Source organism: Pundamilia nyererei, unplaced genomic scaffold (assembly GCF_000239375.1).
Source record: "Pundamilia nyererei isolate P.nyererei 1_Seehausen unplaced genomic scaffold, PunNye1.0 scaffold00033, whole genome shotgun sequence".
Classification (NCBI taxonomy): Eukaryota; Metazoa; Chordata; class Actinopteri; order Cichliformes; family Cichlidae; genus Pundamilia; species Pundamilia nyererei.
Genome location: NW_005187434.1, coordinates 3,740,760 through 3,759,328, shown reverse-complemented (window position 1 = coordinate 3,759,328; position 18,569 = coordinate 3,740,760). Strand labels below are relative to the sequence as shown.

Below are 18,569 nucleotides of genomic sequence, written 5' to 3'. Positions count from 1 at the left end.
CAGAGACAAGACCAGGGAATTTTTTTGTGAGGGGATGGCGAGTTGACAGTAATGTCACTTCCTGTTTGGTCTAAACCAACTCCCTCTCTCTCCTCTGTTTCCTCTACATCTCATGTTAAAAAGAAGCACAAACGTGCAGGATTACCTGCGCTGTTGGCGAATTTTTAACAGTGTCAATAGGAATACACACTGATACTTCTTTTTTTTTTGACCCAGTGTTGAAATTGCACATTTTCATTAATGTCCCCCCTCATCGTGAGTTCAGCGGCCGTGTATATAAACACATCATCTGACTGAGTGTGTGAGTGACAGTAAACACTGTCACAGCCATCTGGCACTTCTACTTTCCTGGGTATCGGGTGTACAGCTACAGACCATCAGCAGAGCGTGCCTCCGCGAGCATTTAAAGCCTGTTACCATGGCGACAAGCATTAGCTGTATCAGCGTTGCTCGAATATGCGTCCGCGATAATCGAAGATCAGTGCTGAGGGAGACGGCGGGCAGGCTCGATAAGTCCAGGGTCTTTACGGCAGTGCCGAAATTTATCTCCAGGGCATCTTTGTGGTTAGCTTTGTTATCATTAAGGAGCAGTTTGTAAACACAAACACCTTCTGTTAAAGGTGCGATTGGCATCTCATGTTGCCTTGGACACATGGCACGCACCCTAGGTGTCCAAAATTAATTTGAAGATAGACTATGTTTCTTCTCTTTTTTGTATAGTACAGAAAGTGGCTCATTTTGCTTTTTGCGTCGTGTCCGTGGAATCCTGGTGTGTTAAAGTGTTGTAGAGATTCAAGTGTAAGGGGGAAAAAGGAAAAGTCTAGCTGTGAAGCTGACCAACTGTTTAAAGTCGGTCATCTTCACAGTTCTACACCGTTAGATGATATTTTAGGCACATTTCTGACACTATAATTGAGTTTATTTATACAACTCAATACCTACTGCCACCTCCTAATAATATTAGAGATTACAGAAGTCATGAGGAACCAGTAAGATAGATAAGATAAGATAAGATAAGATAACTCTTTATTGTCATTGCACAGTCATACATAGTACAGTAGTACAATGAAATTGGAAAAACTGTCCTACGTCGGCACTACATATAACACAACACGACACGATATGACACATCACAACGTAACAAACAACACAACACAGTATATTAACTTAGTATAAAAAAGAAGAATAAGTCTTCAGTTAGGGGAAGTATATGCTTTTTCCTTTTGCTGGACATCTAGACAGCCGGCAATTACCTATTCTGAACGAGAGGAATAAGATGCTTTCATCCACATCGAACAGAGGCCGCTGAATATAGAGTTAGTGGGTGAAATGTTTGCATTGCTTGCGAGTTAAATGGCAGAGTTGATTCATCTGTCAGCCTTATCAAAACTTAACACGTTGCTGCGGCACACGAAGCTGAGTCAGAGCATGTCTGGACCAAATGCACATTTGGAGTAGGAGTAGCCGGGTACTCTGCCCCCAAGGCCTAATTATATTTTTCCACTGCGTATCATTCATGAAACTGTCCTAGCTCTCCTATCCAGATCAAATAGAATGCATTCATTCATTTCCCCCCCTCTTATTGCTGTGGTCCGGTGTGGCAGTCGCTTTTCCTATAATTCAGTCTCTTTGCTCTCTGTCTGTTTTTTGTAATACCTCCTTTCAGTTAAACTTGCTGTTCTTTGTGTGCGTGTCTGTGTTGGTGTGCAAGAAAATCTCATCTCAGCAGAAATCTCAGGTTTTCAGCTGAATAACGCCGAGGACGGCTCAGTATAGGCCACGCTGTTTTCTGCACTGAAATGCTTCCACAGCTTGGCTCACGGACTCTCCGTAAAAATGTGTCTTGCCAAGGGATTATGACGTGCGCTGATCTGTTTAAAGCATTAACACGTCAACAATATAGAACAAAGTCACAGCTGATTCTCTGTGTTTGACACAATTTGGTTTGCATCGTTATGCGTGTTTTGTCACGTCCAAATCCCCCACCACCAAAAAAAAAGGATTTTAAATGAGGGTGGCAGTCATATTGAAATGCTTAAATCAACAACAAACCAGGATGTCTAAAGTGCTTCAGTATATTGTTCTTTCAGCGTATGCACGGCAAAATGTCAGCTTTTGCTTTTTTTTCTGTAGCTGTTTGTCCTTCAGCGGGAACACCTGGAGGCTCAGCCAGCCCATATTAACACCGAATTGAAGGATCAATGGATATGAATAGGATTGCCAATGCAATCTACTGCTTGTTCGGGAAGCATTAAAATTGACTGGACACAATCGATGCAAGTGGAATCTTTTTTTTGTGACATAAATGAATGAAAAAGCAGCAAAGCTCACTCTCAACTCTCGTTCTGTCTTCAGGCTGTTGTTTACTCTGCTTTTCCTTGATAGTGTTTTCTCTTCTATGGTCTTACATATGTGACTTTAATGTATACTGTGTATCGGATGTCACGCTAGTATTGTCATAAGTAGGTGTAGAGAGTAGCAGCAGTTAGAGGCGGGGGTCCAACGATGTGACAGGTAACCTATGATACAATATTTTAGCACTTTTAAACATTTTGTGACATGCTGAGTATTGCAGTTGCATAAATTGCGATTTATCTTTTTTCAGTGTGTCACAAGTTGATGCACTCCTTTCTGCTGTACTCAAACTTTCCCCAGCTTTATGTTTAACTTCTCTGTAGCCTGGGTATGGCGGTGTCTATGAAAATATATCATGATGCTGTCACATGGACTCCAAACCCTTGTTTTCTACAACAACTATGTGGATTCAGGTCTTTGTAAATAAACTGGGTGATGGATCGTGTCATTTTCTTAGCTCCCGTTGAATCGAGAGGTAGCTTTGTCAAGATAAATGCGCCCACTGTCGGCTGCTTTTTCAGTTGAGCTTTTTTAATATTTGCTGTTTTCAGAATGGCGGCACGTGAGATGAGCCTTCATGTTCGTAGTAGTCCCAGAATATTTTACTTTCATATAGCACTCCCTGGGCCAGCACAGTGGTGTGGTGGTTACCTCACCGTGAATTGGGCCTGGGTTGAATTCATCATCTGAAAAGGGCCTTTCTGTGTGGCGTTTGCATGTTCTCCCCATGTCTGCGTGGGTTCTCTCCGGCTTCCTCCCACCAAACTCCAAACACAGTTAGTGCGGTTAGTGGGATTAGCTTAACTGGTGATTCTAAATTGCCCATCGGTGTGAATGTGAGTGTGAAAGGGTGTCTGCGCGGCAGCTAAGATGACCCTGAAGAAGAGGGATGGATGACTATCCTTGCAAATCCCATGTGCTTTATCCATCTGCTTTGTCCCATACTTCCGCAAAATAAATCCAAGACACGTTTGATATAAATGCACATTGTGCTTTTTGGATTCTTTCCACAATATCTTAATCTTAATTGCAACAATTTCCACTCTCACACTAAATATCAAATATGTTGATGTCATTTAAAACAAAAAAACAACAACAGCATCGTGTGGCGAACTGAAAAAGAAGTGATTTTATTATTCCAGCACTAAAAAGTTCCATTTGTTTTTTATTTCATATAGTAAGATATAGATATTTGCTCTCACTGTATTGATATTATATGATCTACAAAATATGGCAATACTGTGCTGTAGCATCAAAGCTAAAAGGCTGTAGAGCTTCCCTGTTTCCTTGCACGATCTGATATCGTCGTGTTGGTGTTGTTCCCAGATCATCATACTAAATGTTGTTCCAGGATCAACATTGCAAGTGACCAATCAGAATGTTGTGACGTCATACTTTTGCGACTTCAGGAAAAACCGCCGTAAAACAAAAAACTGTACTTAAGCTGCGAGAAACCGCCTCTGTCCGCCGATCAACTAACCGTAACCCTTTAATAAACGCTGAGCAGAATTGATATTGTCCTTGCAACATTGGAATTTCATAAATGCACGAATGGCTTGGCGCGCAAAAGAATAACGTCACAAGAATGTTATTGGTCACTTGCAATGTTGAACCTGGAACAACATTTTCATGATGATGTGGGAACAACACCGACACGACGATATCAGATCATCCTGTTTCCTTGGCTCGAAGTGAAGAAATTAATTTTTAAAAAAAGGGAATAAACAAATACAAAAATTTGTTTCGGTGTTGGCTATTGTTATTTCTGCCATTTCTGTATAAGATATAAATAGAAAACCATGTGATCGTGAAAGAAAATGTGTCTCTCTGTGTTTTGGTGTGCATGTAACACAAACGTCACGCAGGCTGTGCATTAGTGTGCATTAATGTTAGTTTTCCAAGTTTACCTCTTGGGTCATTTTTATGAAGCATCCTTCATAAGTAAAACATAAAGGAGCAGACTCTCCATCACAGGCCATTAGGATGCACTGTATTTACAGTAAATGCATCATGCATGAGCCATTTAGCTTCTTAGCTCCAGACAAGAAGAACCCTTGGCCTACATGCTGCTGCTGCTGCTGCTGCTGCTGCTATAAATTGCACATCTCAGGGAAGTCTCAAGTTGGCACTGCAAATTGCATTCACGGCACGCCACGCGACTGTTGATTGAATGTAATTAAGTTTTCCTTCTCTCCAATGAAGGTTTTTTTTTTTTTACTCCCAGCTTGAAGCACTTGGTAGGAAAGATCATTGTGTGTGTGTGTGTGTGCGTGTGTGTGTGTAGTATTTGAATACATGTTTGCTTCCAAAACGCTCGCAGCAGTGAAAAACAACATTCTCTGAGTTTCTTGTTCTGTTCATTGCTTTGTATCCGAGATGCTAACATAGAAAACTATTATGACATTCTTATTGTTCTGCTGTAGCAGCTGAAGTGGCAGCTTCTTTTAGCGATGCTTTCTAGAGCGTACAAGAGAAACTCAAGCAGTCTTCTTGGATGAATAATGCATGGGTTATTGCTAACAACATACTGGGCTTGAGTGCTGTGCTCTGGTCTAATCTTTGTGACTTGTGGATTTTAAACAGTTTCCTTTCTGCCTCTTTTGCCTAGGAGAATGAGCTTCAAGACTTCCTCCACGAGAATAAGCACTTGAATCTACAGTTGTTCAGCAACAGCCACAAGGCATCTGACTATGAGGAGGTAAGAGGTGAAAGCTACGTGTAGAAAGTTTGCTGTACATAAGTACACACTAATAGCTGCTAACTTGTCACTGCCTCTCCATCTTGACACAATCTGAAGAGTTTCTGGGTCAAACCATAACACAAACAGATTATGTCCTTTTATACTGGATCAATGGAGCCCATTATCAATGAAATCTACAAGACTTAAAATCCTACACACACACACACTATCCCTTCAGTTTTAGTCCCAAGACTTCAAAGGCATTTGGAGCTGATAACAAAAAGTCCAAGTAGACCAACAAGCAGCCCCAGGCCTCTCTATGAATGGGAAAGCAATTTTGTGAAGCAGCTGACTGGCAGGTATTTACTGTTGGTGCTGAAGAAGGGTGGGATGCTTGTTACTGGTATCTTATCAGGACATGGGTGGCTCTTGCAGCAGTGATCTCAGCTGTTATCAGACTGACAGATATGAGAGTAGCTCTCTGCAGGGTAGTGCAGATACTAGCCCTGGCTTGCAACCCTGTGTTCTGATGCCTGTTATCTTTGAATGAACTAGGAGGGGCTACTGAGAGAGCCTCCCTCTACCCTTAATAGACTATTGACCTGCTTCTGCTGGATCCAGTGTAGTTGTTCAGTTTGTCTGCATTAGGCGTGGCACCCCCCTCCAGATAGTTTGTAATGTGTGGATGTGGGCCGTTCAGAGGAGACAGACTCGCTGGGTTCTGTGTGTGTTTTGCTTTGCTGATGTCGCTCGAAACGCCCTCCTCGAGGAATCATTAGTCATTCACGGTCGCCCTGAGGAAGGGACTTTACCACATTACGGCCGCAGGAGCCAGTCATCTCACTTCCACTTAGGGGCCTTTATAAAAAGCTGCCTCGTAAGTACCAATACAAATGATCTGTGGAAGACAAATTATAAAGAATATGTAGTGTTGGAAATAGTCACAACGCTTGGTTCAGTCAGATGCTTGGTGCTTGGCTAACAAGGAAACATGAATAATGTATTAATATTTTGGTTCATAGCAATGGGAGTGAGTCAATTATATTACTCTTGTGTTAATTACAATTATATAGTTTTAGCAGAGAAACCAGGCAGTTCTCTTACCCGACCACTTTCTCCCTGTTGCGTGCTATTCAACCGCATCACATTTTATAGTACAGCAAAACCTGTTCAGCGTCATTCATTCCAAAGCAGCAACTCTAACCTTCATGTAGCACGTTATATTCAGCTTGCATAAATATTGTATCAGTCACTGACTGACTAATATGTATTTATACAAATGATATTGGGAAACCGCTGTCTTAATGAACTAGATTACCGAACAGTTTCTGTAATTTTGTGCACTTTCAAAAAAAAGAAAAAAAATTGGACTAATGCTGCAGACTCTTGGAAACGGCTGTGACAGACTATTTAAGCTCTTCTGCTCTGGAGGCCCCAGCACCAGCACCATGTCTGTTATATAAAGGAATCAGAGTCATTTTTAGTGCTAAGCACAGCTGCTGAAGAGGCCACTTTGTACCGTTATCATTAAAATACATGTAGCATTGTGTTGCATCAGTTGTGAAAGAGTTGCAGTGTCGCTGACTCATTGTTAGATATTTTCTCTCATAGGCTCGTGATTCATGTAGCCTCTGCATCTGAAAAGTGAAGCCACTGGACAAGTGCCTTAAATCTGGTCTGCTAAAAGTCCAGGCTTAAGGCCACTGTATAAAGGTGCATGGGAAGTTACCCTCCTCCCTATCTCATGTACAAACTCAATTCAAATTTTCAGTTGCTAGTTTCAACTTTAAAACAGCCATCATGCTCCATTGTTTGCATCATTAAACTTTAGGGTTGCAGGAGGACAGGGGCAGGTGAGGGAACCTGAAAGGGTATTTACCCATATCACATAAGAATGACATGAATCAATTTTTGTGTTCCAAAAATGCTACAAATTAGTGACGATTGAATACTGTAATGCAACTCATCAAAACTCTGGACCTTGCTTTTCCCTTGTGCACAGGTGAAGTCTGAGTATGCCCAGCTCAAAGAGACCCTTGGTGCTGTGACACAGGAGAGAGATTTAGCCCTGTGGGAGAGGAACCAGCTCCAAGCCAAACTGGAGAACCTAGAGCAGGTGCTCAAGGTGAGGAAGCTGGCTCCTAGAACAGACGCTGTCTGTCAGTACTGTGTGCATTTCCATTTCTAGTAATTCATCTGTCCTGGGATTCCTTTTCATTTATGGAGCCTAACCCTTTTGCCAGTACCCCTTTCTCCTATCTGTGCTACACTGCCTCCATCTGGTTATTTTCCGCTATACTGTCTAATGGCCTCGACATGTCTGTTGCCTTCCAGTGTCGTGTTGGGAGGTCTGACCAGGAGCTGTGAAAGAGTAGAAGCTCGGAACAGTCTGCGCTCTTCCCTTTCCAATTTCACCTTTTCACATTGTCCTACCCGACTTGATCTGTCCCTTCCTTCTTTCCCCTTGCCCCCTCTGCCCCTGCTAGATTTATAAGGTATCACTGCTATGTCCATCTGTTGGGGAGAAGCCCATTCTGAATGCTTTCTGTCAACCTCAGTGGCTGTGCTTATCCCTCCCTTTATCCGCGGGCTGCCAGACATACGAATGGTCACGTGGCTATACGACCACAGCACTGCTTAATGTGATTTATGCATGAGGCGGGACAAAGAGTTTGGCTTTACGATGACGGGAGGGGGAGGAAGACTAGATGATAATGTCACCTACACGTCCGATGACATTACCTATCTTAGATTTTTACTGGCATGTAAATGTCATTTGCTTCTTTCACCTTACAGCGCTGCAAATATTCACATGTAGTGGGAGCAGTGATGTGACACGGGCATACTGTGTTAGGAAGAGCCGAGCATTCAGTCCCCCCCCCCCCGTACTGTATGGCTTCTTTTGTTGTTATGGATGACCACAGACAAGTGAGCACGTCAGAGAGTTTGCTCACCCTTTTCACGTAACACGAAACCTCGCATTGATCACGCAAAGACGAGATCAGAGGACGGCTTTTCAAAGTAACCGAGACGAAACAGGTCTCGTGTTACCTAAAGGGGGCAGCAAACCTCACTGCCGATGGAAGTTTCTCGTTCACACACCAAAGCATCCCTAGTCCTCATCCATGAGCACCTTTGCGCAAGATGAGATCTGATCTTTCCCACGGATCGTTCGACATAAACATGTCTTCACGTGGCATTTGCTGTGGCATAGTTTATGTCTTTCTTGATTTTTTTAAGGGTTTAAAGGTCAGTACACTGTTAACCAGCCTCTGTATGCGTAATGTGTGCACATGTAACACTTCTAAATGTGGAGTCAAAGACTGTAGATGCATTTTGTGTTGGCTCCGTGCCTTTGGGTATTAGTACCACTAACAGCAGCCCTCTCTATGCCCCCCACCCCATCCCCCTTCCTTCCACAATTTTCCCCTCCGGCTCTCCATCCCTACACCCCTTGTGGACAGCATATGCGAGAGGCTGCGGAGCGGAGGCAGCAGCTAGAGTTGGAGCATGAGCAGGCCTTGGCTGTACTCAATGCAAAGCAGCAGGAGATTGACATTCTCCAGAAGGTAAGAGAACTCCAAGCACCAGTGGGGATGGGCTTTTGTGTTTGCCCGGCTTTTGGCCTGTGTCATGGGTGAAAGAGCTTTTTGTTGAACACCCATGCGAAACATAGAGCACAACAAAGGTGAAAGTCAACAGAAAGGAAACAGAAGTTAAGGAGTGCATGATTTTCTCTACGCTTTTTCTAGTTTCGCACGAGCGTCTCCGTCGCATCCCCGTCCTGCAGCTGTTTATCAATCCCAGAGCGTTTCTGGAGCACTCTTGTTTGTCACAAGCGAGCAAATCAGACTTTTAGAATCCAAAGTAGACACGACACTTTTTAGAGGCACACTTTAATAAAGGGGGAAAAAAAGGCTCGCCCTGGCCATTTGATGGTTGGCCTTCCTCCACTGCGCACTGAAGCTGACTGTAATGTGAAAGCAACGGCTGAGATTACTGATAGTGTGAACATGATAGGAATTGTCACCAATGCCTTCTCTGGCAACACTGTGAGCGCCCTCGTGTTGCTGTTGCTGCAGTGTTCTGACTTCACAGTCAGCCCTTCACAGGCAGTCGTTCTCAGCTTTTTTCTCTCATTAACAGAAGCTCATTACTGCCTTATCTTCCTGCAGACACTCACTGCTCTCTGTGTTCTAAATTAATTGCCTGCAAAGTAGATTTATGAAATGGTAAAGCCCCGCAGATGCTCTCGTATTTATGTGGAACGCTTTATTTTTTTTTTTTCTCAACAGATGTTTCTCGTTTTCATAAGAAAAATGATGCGTACGATGCAGTGTTTCCATATACTCCTTGTCTTTCAGAATGTAAACTCCCATTTTTCTGGAGCGCACTAGCATAAAAAATCAGGTCATAAATCTACACCTTTTGATGTAGCCCAAAAACAACTATTCAAACAAACACCCTGGCAAGATGTTCACTGTCTGAAACGGCCATTTACGAATCGTGTAACGAAAAGAAAAACAGCCACAGCAAGAGTAAACGTTGCAGTATTTTTTAACTACGGATACATGGGCAGGCTCAAACTTAGGTTTTTTGCCCATAGATGATGCAGGAAGTCTTCTCTTAAAAATGGCTGTGCCCCAACCACAATCAGCAGTTCCTCTTACCTTTGCAAAAATGTACAGCTGTGTACTCTGCTTTGCTCCTGTGTTGTTGACAACACATGAGCATTTATGTCACTTTCACCTCTGTAGCTGATGTTATATCTGAAGGAGGAGCCTTACTACGATTTCTGTGTTGAGGGAAACCATAATAGAAGCAATAAAATCATGTGTGCATCTCACCCCTGGGCTGGTAGTTAGAGACTCTTGTGCAGGTGCTCTTCAGCTTGCAGTTGCTTGATTATATTCAGTTTCTTGCACGCATGTAATGCTTTCATGTTGCACAGCTCTCCGAATGATAAATGACAAACATGCTTAACAAAACATAAAACCGGAGAGGCGAAAATGGTTTGAGAAAAGACGCGATATTCTTTAAGCATTCGGCAATATCTTATCGAATCAAGCCACTGCTGGCAAACGTGAGTGCGGACGGGGGTCCGCGCCATCTTTTCGACCATTTTCACCTCGCGCACCAATGAATGCCTTTGAGAGATGCTCTTTGTGAGGATCTCTCGTCGGTGTTTTAAACAGAAACTAAAGCACAGCATAAACTGCAATGTAAGTGAACTGCACCTTGTGTTTCTCAGGCTCAGGTTGAGGCTAAAAAGGAACATGAGGGCGCTGTCCATCTGTTAGAGGTGAGCGTCTGGACTCTGGGGGTCTTGGGGGCTTTGCTGTGTGTTTTTGTGTATGCTGCTCGAGCGTTTCCTGCTTTCCGTGACCTCACTTCCTGAATTTTTATTTATTTTTTGTTTCTTTTGTTTCTTTAAAGTCTTATTGTTTTAAAACTATCTTGGCCAGAGTATACTGCTTTTTTTCACAGTATCTTTTAAATGACTTTTGGTATAGAGAGTTGCTTTTGGGGTAAATGAACCATAAAGCACGCAAAAATCTATATTTAGTCTTTGTATTGGCATTGTAATACGGCGATATGTATGCGTGTGTGTTGAAAAGATTGTGATTTTAGAGATGTGTATGAGTGATCACATGTGTGTAATTGTGCTTTATTTCTTTCTTACATCTCTTGTCATTGTATGGATGTGTGTTTATGCTTATACAGAACCACTTGGACAGCATGCAGGTATTTCAGAATTGCTTTTATTTATTTACTTGATATATATAAGTATATATATTTTACGCCTTTGCCATTAGCGGGATATACAGCAGCCTGGTATGTAGTTTGACCCATGGGGCCAAGTAACACCACATTGTGAATTAAGATCAACATTTATCTGGCTAAAGAGATAACATAAAAAAATGCAGTTATGAGCTGATTTAACTTGCGGTCATGCCTTTTGGCTTTTCAGTACAATTTTTCACATCGATCTTTTCATACAGCCCTTTCAGCTCGTTTCACAAGGCAAGACTCACGAGTGGACTCTTTGAAAGGGTGAAACATGACTAATAGATAACACGGAGGTCTTTCTGGCCTGATTATAAAGAAACATTGATAAAAGAATCAGAAAACCAAGTAACAAAATACACTTTAATTCAATATAAATCACTTGTATCGACATGTATTCGCATCAGATATGTTAAAATTCTATTTACATGTGAGCAAACAAAACTCTCAGGCTAAAATAAGTATGTTTTTCCAAAGTATAATATTCTCTCTTCATTATAATATGTAGTAGCTTAAAAAGAACAAACTGCATTTCTAGTATAGGATACAGTACCAGACGGTGATGAATGTGATCCTTTTTCCTTTGTAGCATTGCATGTGTTTATGCAGCATGTGTTTTAAAAACCGTCTACTTGCCATACAACTAACTGTATGATGCTGCTCAAACTAGTGTCTCCTAATTTACTAATTCTGTTTCATAAATGCAGGAATATATTTGTCGTCAGTCTGCCAGCAGCATGTTATATCCAGCAGCAACCTGCCTGCATGAAACGCTGTTTTAACAGAAATACTGATGCGGCGGGCATCACTGTGTTTTTGGGCGGCGCTGTATAATTCCACGGTCGCTTCAGTATCTTCCAGAGCCTCTCAGACTGCGCTCGGTTTCGGACCGAGAAGTGATTGCTAATGCATTGCATCATTTTGCGTGGGAAACCATGCTGCAGCACCTGGAATTTTCTATTGAACCTGCCCAAGCGGTCATGTTCAGTTTGTCAGTGTTAGTCTGTGCGATAATGTTTCCTGCTCTCAACATGTACGGATGATGTTATGCAAAATTTTTGTTATTGTTGAAATCTTACAGAAAGACCAGTACCAACAGCAAGCAGACCTCCGTGCCTTGTGCGTGGGTCTCATCTCAAATCCAGTCATATCCAGTGGTGAAGAAATTGCAATGTTGTGTTGCACTCATCTTAAATACACAGCACAATGATAATCCCAGTAAATACAATTATGATTTCATTTATTAAGGGAAAAAAGTTATCCAAACTTAGCGGTTCCTGTGTGAAAAAAGTAATTGTGTCCTAAATCTAATAACTGGTTGTGAACTGCAATCAAGCTTTTTGTGACGACTGGCAGTGAATCTTTCGCTGTGGAGGAATTTTGACCCACTCTTCTTCTCATAATTGTTTTAATTCAGACACGTTGGAGGGTTGTGAAGCATCATCAGCATGTTTAAGGTCATGCCAAAGGAACTCAGTCTGAATCTTAACTCATTTTGCTTTTTGTTTTGTGTTTTTGAGCCATTCAGAGTTGGACTTGCCGATCTTTTTGGACCGCTGTCCGGTTGCACAATCCAAATGTTCTTGAGCTTCAGGTCATGAAGTGATGAATGGATGTTCTCCTTCAGGATTTTCTCTAAAACCAGCCACACATGATCACTCTGCCACCACCATGTTTGTGGAATGCTGTGTTGCTTTCACACCAGGAAAAAAAGAAAAAAACCTACCAAAAAGTTCAGCTTTTGTGTCATCAGTCCACAGAATATTTCCCAAAAGCGGTCATCAAAACGTCTTTCAGCAAATGTGAGACAAGCCTTTGTGTCAGTGGTGGATTTCTCGTTGGACTCTCTCATGGGTGCCATTTTTGCCCACTCTCTTTCTTATTGTTGATTCATGAACTCTGACCTTAACTGTGAGGCCTGCAGTCTTTTAGATGTCCTTCTGGGTTTTTTGTGACCACTATCAATGCACTTCTGGAGTCATTTTGATAAATTCACCACTATTCAAGCCATATCTCCTCCATTTGGAGATAATAGCACTCACTGTGGTTCACTGTCTTTGTAACCATTTCCAGACCGATAGATGTCAACTTTGTTTCTCGGCTGTTTTTTCAGATTGACGTTTTGAGCACTTTTTCAGACAAGCTGTATTTAAGGGATTTCTTGTTTCAGCAGGTCTGGCAGTAATCAGACCTAAGCTAAAATCAGCGTTCCAAATAAATGTGGTTAATCAAAGTTTATTCATGATTTAACAAGAGGGGAAATTGCTTTGTTCACGCAGGGCCAGGTAGGTTTGGATAGCTTTTTTTCCCTTGATAAATCGAAATCATCATTTAAAAACTGCATTTTGTATTCACTGGCGTCATCTTTAGTATTAGATTTAATATTGAAATTTGTTTTATGATCTGAAAAAATGTAAGTGTGACAAATATACAAAAAAGGGCTATTCTGCATTTCCAGCAGAGATTACGCAAACTGAAGTAAATAGTGCATTTTATGGTGGCTATTCTCATCTTCGGATAAATACAGACCCAGTTAGTAGTAGAGCACCAGTGCATACTCCCTGGATGGTGTGGAGTGTGTGGGATAGACTTAAAATAAACTGCACTACTCATGCTCATCACAGTTTGAGAAACACGTTGCCCTCTGCTGCAGTGTGCTTTCAACACTGTTTGCCTCAATTCGCTTAAAGCTTTCTGTTTTTGGTCTTTTTAAGGTTTTACACGGCAATAACAAAAACATATAATATCATCGACCTCATCCTTTAAGACAGTTTGGGTATGCTTTGAAATAAGTTTTATTTGGAGTACTGTTATTATGAACTGTAGGATAGTTGTGCATGCGATTTGTATAATGTACCGTCAGTAGTGGTCAAGAAGTCATTTCAAGGTTTCTTTTCTTTGTAATGACTGATCAGTGTTATTAGTCCTACAGTAAATGTCTGTTTTCTTGTTCACATATAGCGTGAACTCTTTTTGTGTCTTTATCATTATTTTTTATTTTTATTTTCTTTGTCTCCATTCCATCTTTCTCCCTTTCCCATCCTTTTTTCTCTCCTCCTCTGTCTCTCGCTTCTGTCTCAATGTGTCTCCTCCCTCCCCGCCATCAGGCCAAAGTCCGCGAGCTGGAGGAGAAATGTCGGACTCAGAGTGAGCAGTTCAACCTCCTGTCTAAAGAGCTGGAGAAGTTTCGGCTCCAGGCTGGGAAGTTTGATATCCTCAGCACTGAACCCTTAACTGTGTGTGAATCTCCTGGGTCTCCGAACAAATCCCTGTCACAGCTCCTTAATGGACTGGCTGCCCCCACAGAGAAAGGTAAAGGCCATTTGTTAGCATTAAAGCTCTGCTTTCAGCAGATAAATGTTACGCCGGTACTGTAGATAGAATAGAATAGAATTCAACTTTATTGTCATTGCACATGCACAGGTACAGGGCAACGAAATGCAGATCACCTGTATTCAAGTGTACAGTTAATTAAGATGTATCATTCCAGTCTTATAGGAACTATTAGTAGTAGTAGTTTTTATGACTTCCCTCATAAAAAGTCAAATTAACTAAACGTTTAGAAATATTAAGTCAAAGACAGCTGTGTCACCTGTAATCTGTTTAAATGGCCTCTAGTATGTGAAACTTTTTAAATCAATGCATAAGTTGCTCACTAATTACAGCACAACGTGTTGTTTAGGTTGTTGTTGCTATGTAATTTTGCACATTTACAAAATAAAGTTATGTGCTATTTTAAAACTTATATTTAAAGGACTCAAAGACAAAAGTAAAGTAACGCGTGGTGGGTGAAGAACAGGTGGGATAGCAAAGTGGCTGGGTTACTAAGGAGGGCAGCACAGGTGCTCAGCAGACAGGAAGGAGTGCCGGTGAAGGCGGGATCTATTTGTGGGGAAAGGACAGAATCCCTCTCTGTGGTGGAGGATACCACCATGAAAGGTGGGGAAACTGAGTAAGTTCAGGGAATGATGCGGGACACTCAAGGGGGCTGAATCTTGGTACTCCAGCAGACCAGTTTTCCTCAGGGTGGGAGTTAATAGATATCATCTATCCACCCACTGTAGCCACTGGGAGCCAGCAAGTAGAATGACTCAGGAACTGGTTGTAGGTCATCAGTGCTGTTTAGGCTTTTGGGCAGGTGTGGCGTAAGTCGATTCTGGAGTTGCAGGTGGAGTAAAAATATTTTTTTACTTTAGCCGAGCCGGGAGTTTAATTTATTGTCTGAGTATCAATCAAGTCTCTGTACTGGCCATTAAGACTTTAGCTGAGTTTGGCTGGAAAAGTGCAGCTGACTCTGGGACAGTCTTAGTAATTGGTTATGTGTCAGCTGACTCAGACTCAGGAATAGTTGCCTGACACAGAAACAGTCCAAACTTTAGCGAGTGACTCAAGGTGCAACACCACTCTCAGGAACAGGCTGAGAAACAGGAGCAGTTGATTCAGGACCTGGCTTGACCTCACCCAGGATAAGGACAGACACTGGCAGGCACACTATGCAACAGTGCCTGTGATGTAACAGTGAGCCGAGCAGTGGAGATGCATGATGTCAGCGCTGACTGCATTTCATTCTGGATGTCACTTTCCTTCGTCACCCCTCAAAATCAGTATCTATCGGGCCACTTTTATTCAGTTTGTCCTAAATTCAGGTTATCCACACAGAGATCACAGAACACATGGATGCTGTTAGGTTGAAGAACTAAGAATAAGTCAAATCAAACCAAAAGGAAGAAGATAGCAACAGCAGAGTTCAGGCAGAAACAAGCACACAGTCCACAGATTAATGATATAAAGTGATCCAAAAAAACTAAGAGCCAGGATGGAACAGCCGGGGAACACAGAGTACACGCAGATGATCACACAGACAACAAGGAGAAGCACAGGACTATAAATACAGACAGAGCTAATTCAGTAATTGATGAAAAAAGGTGAATGAGATTCACCAAAGAAGTGATGGACAAATAAAACCAAAGCAAACAAGTACTCTGATAGAACCACATCAATCATCCTGCTTAACAAAAATTTCATGAAATCAAATTGAATTAAATGGCAGAACCTTTTTAAAGGACAGCATGCAATCAAATACAAGATGAAAATTCTGACTTTGATATTAGTTCTGTTATATTGTGATGTGTGGAGCTACGTTGCTTTTGTTCCACAGGCAATGAGGCCCCAACAAGCAGATCTTTGATATCGGAGTTCATCCGACCACTCCAAGTCAGCGGAGACAAGCCCGAGCTCCTCTCTGTCAAGCCAACATTCCTCACTCGCGGTCGAGCCAGCAGTCCAGCGCGGGCTTTACTCTCTGAGGTATATTATAGTGTCCATTTGTACTCTATCTTTTTACACGTCCGAAATCAGATCGATTCAATACATCTCAAACAAATGGAATCTAATAAACTGTGGAAAGATGGTCTAAAAATCCCAAACGACACCGTTGAGACACAACGTGGGAGAATTCCCAATAATTTCAATCGTTTGCTCCACGTATTTACCCAAAAGCATTTCTGTTGTCACTCAGGTCAGTGGAGCTCTAATAGTTTCTGTGAAAAAGCTTTTTATTATAATTTTTTTTTAAGCTGAACTCACCAGTATTAGATCCATTCCCTCGCTCATGCCTCTGTGATCCCTTACGTAGACGGCACATTTGGGAAAATGCTGATTCATTTTAATCTAAATAATGTCTTTGGGCTGAACACGAGAAAATCCACACAGCGGGAATCCAGGAGGCTTCTCGGTGTTACTCATGCAGATTATTTGGGATTGATCAAATATATTTAGTTGACACAAGCTAAAACATTGAACCAAAGGGAACGTGCAAACATTAAGAAGCATTCGATGTTGAAACTGTGAAAATCTGTGAATGCTTCCTTCTCCAGATGGACAAAGATCTCAGCTCCACCACCAGATCCAAACCACGGTTCACAGGGAAGGTCCGTCTGTGTGTTGCTCGCTACAGGTATGCACACAAAACACACAATTACTTTTTCAACCACTGCTGTATTTGTAAAATAAATAAATGGAAAAAAAAGTTTGATCCTCATGAGTTTATCATTTCAAACCTACAGGGCTTTGTGCTTACGTTACACCCCTACCCCTAAACCAAAGTGAAATCATTGTGATCATTTAAAACAGAGGTGGTGGAAAATCTCTCGCACTGAACTGAAAATCTTGCTCTGTTATTTGCTTTCTCTCGCAGCGCTGTGGTCTTAAATGTGACTCAGTGTTTCTGCTGCTAAAGAAAATAACCTGTCAGCACAGAAAATAATTGGAATCCTCAAGCACACAGATTTGTGAAACAGGGCCAAAGCTTTCAACCCACACTCTCTTCAACCCTCTCATATTTGCAAACAGCCAAATATAATAGAACAGAAAAAAAACTTTGTATTTTCAAAGCAGCGCTCGGCAAATCGTTTTCCTCGACATACATATTATGTTTGTGGTGTTTGATATAAAACAAACCCAAATGGAGAATAATTGCAACAAAAAAGTGTGCACTTTGGAAGCTAATTAATTTGTTTTCTTTTTACTGTAGTTACAATCCTTATGATGGACCCAATGAGCATCCTGAGGCAGAGCTCCCCCTGGTGGCTGGGAAGTACCTTTACATTTACGGAACAATGGACGAGGATGGCTTTTATGAAGGTCAGGCCTTTTTTTTAAAAAGGTGTTTTGTTTTGTTTTATCACATCTTGCACTTTACCACGTGACCAAAGTACCAGCATCCTTATTGTGTCCTCAGGAGAGCTGCTGGATGGACAGAGAGGACTCGTCCCATCCAATTTTGTAGATTTTATCCAAGATGAGGAGGCGCCCTCTGTCCAGCACAGGGACATATTAACTAAAGAACCTGGCTACCTCAACCACAGTAGCCTGAGGCCTCAAAGACCTGGGGTCGGCACAGGAACAGGCATAAGCAGCCTGCTGTCTGACAGTAAATTAGACTGTCTAAGCACCAGCAGCTTGGGCATGGACCTCCTGGGCTCCTCCACCAATGGCACGGGAACCTTGGATGTCAGCATTGACGAGGTCGGTGAAGACATTGTGCCTTATCCCCGCCGCATCAACCTGATTAAGCAACTGGCCAAAAGTGTGATTATTGGCTGGGATCCTCCGGTGTTCCCACCGGGCTGGGGCTCCATTAGTGGCTACAATGTCTTGGTGGATAAGGAGGTTCGTATGAGTGTCCCCTACGGGGGCAGGACAAAGTCTCTTATTGAAAAGCTCAATCTGGCCACACACACCTACCGCATCTCAGTGCAGAGCATCACTGACAGGGGCCCGTCAGACGAACTTCGGTGCACTCTTCTCGTGGGTAAGGACGTGGTGGTGGCACCTTACTACCTGCGGGTGGACAGCATCACGCAGGTCTCTGCTGAGCTGTCTTGGATGCCCAGCAACAGCAACTACAGTCACACCATCTTCCTCAACGGTGCAGAGTATGACATGGTCAAGGCAGGGGGCTATAAGTACAAGTTTTTCAACTTGAAGCCGATGACAGTTTACAAGGTGAAGGTTGTCGCACAGCCACATCAGGTGCCTTGGCAGCTTCCAGTGGATCAAAGGGAAAAGAGGGAAATCTCTGTGGAGTTCTGCACTCAGCCTGCAGGTCAGTCCTTAAAACGTAAGTCACCCCAGTGCAGAAATAATTGGTTTTGTGAATCACAGCAGTGGAGGAATTTTCCTTTGCATGGTGCATGGTTGCATGGCCGTGGCTAGAAATGCTCGGATATTTGTAGCCATGGTAGCA

At 42.3% G+C, this 18,569-nt stretch overlaps 1 protein-coding gene across 2 annotated transcripts in view; it reads left to right on the top strand.

The window, feature by feature from the left end:
• The window catches only part of rimbp2b (RIMS binding protein 2b), a 100,754-nt gene that overhangs the window by 60,847 nt on the left and 21,338 nt on the right, over positions 1-18,569 (top strand). For both annotated transcript variants that reach the window (XM_013909924.1, XM_013909925.1), the window contains 10 exons: positions 4,964-5,053; positions 7,038-7,160; positions 8,500-8,604; positions 10,287-10,337; positions 10,760-10,780; positions 13,930-14,134; positions 15,981-16,129; positions 16,699-16,778; positions 17,355-17,464; positions 17,562-18,443. In XM_013909924.1, the coding sequence (XP_013765378.1) occupies positions 4,964-5,053; positions 7,038-7,160; positions 8,500-8,604; positions 10,287-10,337; positions 10,760-10,780; positions 13,930-14,134; positions 15,981-16,129; positions 16,699-16,778; positions 17,355-17,464; positions 17,562-18,443 (1,816 nt within the window). The remainder of the gene's footprint in view (positions 1-4,963; positions 5,054-7,037; positions 7,161-8,499; positions 8,605-10,286; positions 10,338-10,759; positions 10,781-13,929; positions 14,135-15,980; positions 16,130-16,698; positions 16,779-17,354; positions 17,465-17,561; positions 18,444-18,569) is intronic.